At 49.3% G+C, this 3087-nt stretch overlaps 1 protein-coding gene across 1 annotated transcript in view; it reads right to left on the reverse strand.

Annotated features, from left to right (window-relative positions):
- LOC107287648 (angiopoietin-4-like) overlaps nucleotides 1–3087 on the reverse strand; it is a 27354-nt gene that overhangs the window by 12166 nt on the left and 12101 nt on the right. Inside the window, exon 3 of the mRNA XM_015816176.1 lies at nucleotides 1182–1303. Coding sequence (XP_015671662.1) covers nucleotides 1182–1303 — 122 coding nt within the window. The remainder of the gene's footprint in view (nucleotides 1–1181; nucleotides 1304–3087) is intronic.

Below are 3087 nucleotides of genomic sequence, written 5' to 3' on the forward strand. Positions count from 1 at the left end.
CTCTCTCTCTCTCTCTCTCTCTCTCTCTCTCTCTCTCTCTCTCTCTCTCTCTCTCTCTCTCTCTCTCTCTCTCTCTCTCTCTCTCTCTCTCTCTCTCTCTCTCTCTCTCTCTCTCTCTCTCTCTCTCTCTCTCTCTCTCTCTCTCTCTCTCTCTCTCTCTCTCTCTCTCTCTCTCTCTCTCTCTCTCTCTCTCTCTCCCGCCTCCCTCCATCTCTCTATCTAGTTAATCCACTTCAGACCAACCATCAGGTAGCAGGCAATACCTTAATCAAGAAACTGCCAAAGAGCCATTAGTAAACAGCCCAACCAAAGAATCCCTAAGACTACCCCCCACACACACACAGACAGGCAAGACACCAGAATATAAACAGACAGCAAACAGCACTCCTACTAGCAGTGATGATGTTACCTAGTTTGGCAATGAAATGTCTGCAAGAAAACAACTGTCAGAGAGCACCAAGGACCCCACAGTCCTTTCCTCTCCTCCTCTTCCTCCTCCTTGTGTCCGCACACCCCACTCCCTTCTAGTACTGATAATATTCCCCGGTTGGTCATGAAACGTCTGCAAGGCAATCACCAAGCTCAGAGAGCACCAAGGATTCCACAGTCGTCCTCCTCCTCCTCCTCCTCCTCCTCCTCCTCCTCCTCCTCCTCATGTCCACACACCCCACTTTTTCTACCACTGACAATGTCATCTAGTTTGGGTCATGAAACATCTGCAAGAAAAGACCAAACTCAGAGAGCATCAGGGACCTCACATTCCTCTTATTCCTCCTGCTCCTCCTGCTCCTGCTCCTGCTCCTGCTCCTGCTGCTCCTCCTCCTCCTCCTCCTCCTCCTCCTCCTCCTCCTCATCTCTGCAAAGCCCACTCCCTGCTAGCACTGATGATGTTATCCAGTTGGGTCATGAAACGTCTGCAAGAAAAGAACCAAGCTCAGAGAGCATCAAGGATTCCATAGTTGTCGTCGTCGTCGTCGTCGTCGTCGTCGTCGTCGTCGTCGTCGTCCTCCTCCTCCTCCTCCTCCTCCTCCTCCTCCTCCTCCTCCTCCTCTAATTTGGGTCATGAAACATCTGCCAGAAAGCCACCCAGCTCAGAGAGCCCCAAGGAGCCCTCATTTCAACCCTGAGCTGCAAAGATTCTCCCCCAGGGCTACCTGTATTTCCTTCCGCCAGGGGCTCACCTGTTCTGATCCTGGAGCTTGTGGATCTCGTTCGTCTGCATCAGCAGCTGCCGCTCCAGCTTGTTTGTGGACAGGGAATTCTCCAGCAGTTGTATTTCGATCCGGGAGGTTTGATTCAGGACCTAGAAGTGGAGCGCAAGGAAGCCAAGATCAGGCTTGGAAACTTAGAAACTTGGAAACTTCGCTGTCTCTGTTCAGCGCCAGAGGGAGGCTTTACGCAGGGAGTCCTCAACGTATGACCGCAATGGAGCCCCAAAGTTTACATCGCTAAGCAAAACGTTTGTCCGGCAAAATTTTGACCAATTTTACAACATTTCTTGCCACAGTTGTTAAGTGAATCACTGCAGTGATTCAGTTAGCAACACGGTTGTTAAGTGAATCCGGCGTCCACATCAACTTGGCTTGTCGGAAGGTCACAAAAGGGGATCACGTAACCTCAGGAGGCTGCAACCGTCATAAATACGAGTCGGTTGCCGAGCGTCTGAATTTCAATCACGTGACCACAGGGATGCTGAAAGTGCCGTCAGCGTGGAAAAGTGGCCACTCACTTTTTTCCGGTGCTGCTGTAACTTTGAGTGGTCACTAAATGAGCTATTATAAGGATTACCTAGGTCAGTGGTAAGCAAACCTTGGCACTTTTATGACTCGCGGACTTCAACTCCCAGAATTCCTGAGCCAGCATGGCTCAGCTTGGAAACCTCTCCATTTCCCCTCAGCGTGGCTGGCTCAGGAATTCTGGGAGTTGAAGTCCACGAGTCATGAGGGGGCCATAGTTCCCCCATGCTGGCTCAGGAATTCTGGGAGTTGAAGTCCACGAGTCATAAAAGAGCCAAGGTTGCCTACCCCTGCCCAAATGCCTGAATTTTGATCACGTCACCGTGAGGAAAAAATATTTAAATATTTAAACCAGGGGTCTTCAAACCTGGCCCTTTTATGACTCGTGGACTTCAACTCCCAGAATTCCTGAGCCACCGTGGGGGAACTATGGCCTCTTCATGACTTGTGGACTTCAACTCCCAGAATTCCTGAGCCAGCCACGCTAAGGGGAAAGGGAGATGTTTCCAAGCTGAGCCACACTGGCTCAGGAATTCTGGGAGCTGAAGTCCACCAGTCATAAAAGAGTCAAGGTTGCTTACCTCTGGCCTAGTCCATTGTTTCTGCACCTCAACAACTTTAAGACGTGTGGACTCCAACTCCCAGAATTCCTGAGCCAGCCATGCTGAGGGGAAAGGGGGACGTTTCCAAGCTGAGCCATGCTGGCTCAGGAATTCTGGGAGTTGAAGTCCACCAGTCATAAAAGATCCAAGGTTGCCTACCCCTGGCCTAGGCAGACACAAAACTGACTCAACTATGCTTTAAAAGCCTGTAGACTCAGCAGCCCTGGCAAAAAAAAATGGAAGTCACCCACAAGTTGTTACAGTGTGAGGACCGTAACAGCCCCCACATAGGACAAACAGACCGAAGATGAGCAGAGCACATCCGTGAACACCAAACAGCAGTCGGAAGACAGGAGGAAAACTCCTTAGTTGCACAACACCTGGATAGACTTAACCATGGTTTCAACTGGGAAACTGGGAGCATATTAGACCAAGCCAAGTGCAAAAGTGCTAAAGAATCCCTGGAAACTGCACAGTCATCTTCCTCCTCCTCCTCTTCCTCTTCCTCCTCCTTCTCCTCCTCCTCCTCCTCCTCCTCATAACAATTAATTGCCAATTAATTCTGTTCCAGTGAGATTTTAAATATAGGCAAAGAATGGGAAAGGGGTTTTTTTTTTTTTTTTTTGGTACCAGAGGAACTCTGGGTGTTTTTTTAAAGCCAATTCCAAGAAAAAAAAGTCCAGAAATCAAAATAGAAGATTTGGCAAGTTTTCCTTCCTATGTAGGAAAATCTGGAAAGTTTAATCCCC

The sequence above is a fragment of the Protobothrops mucrosquamatus genome, unplaced genomic scaffold (assembly GCF_001527695.2).
Source record: "Protobothrops mucrosquamatus isolate PMUCROS unplaced genomic scaffold, P.Mucros_1.0 scaffold_110, whole genome shotgun sequence".
NCBI classification, from domain to species: Eukaryota; Metazoa; Chordata; class Lepidosauria; order Squamata; family Viperidae; genus Protobothrops; species Protobothrops mucrosquamatus.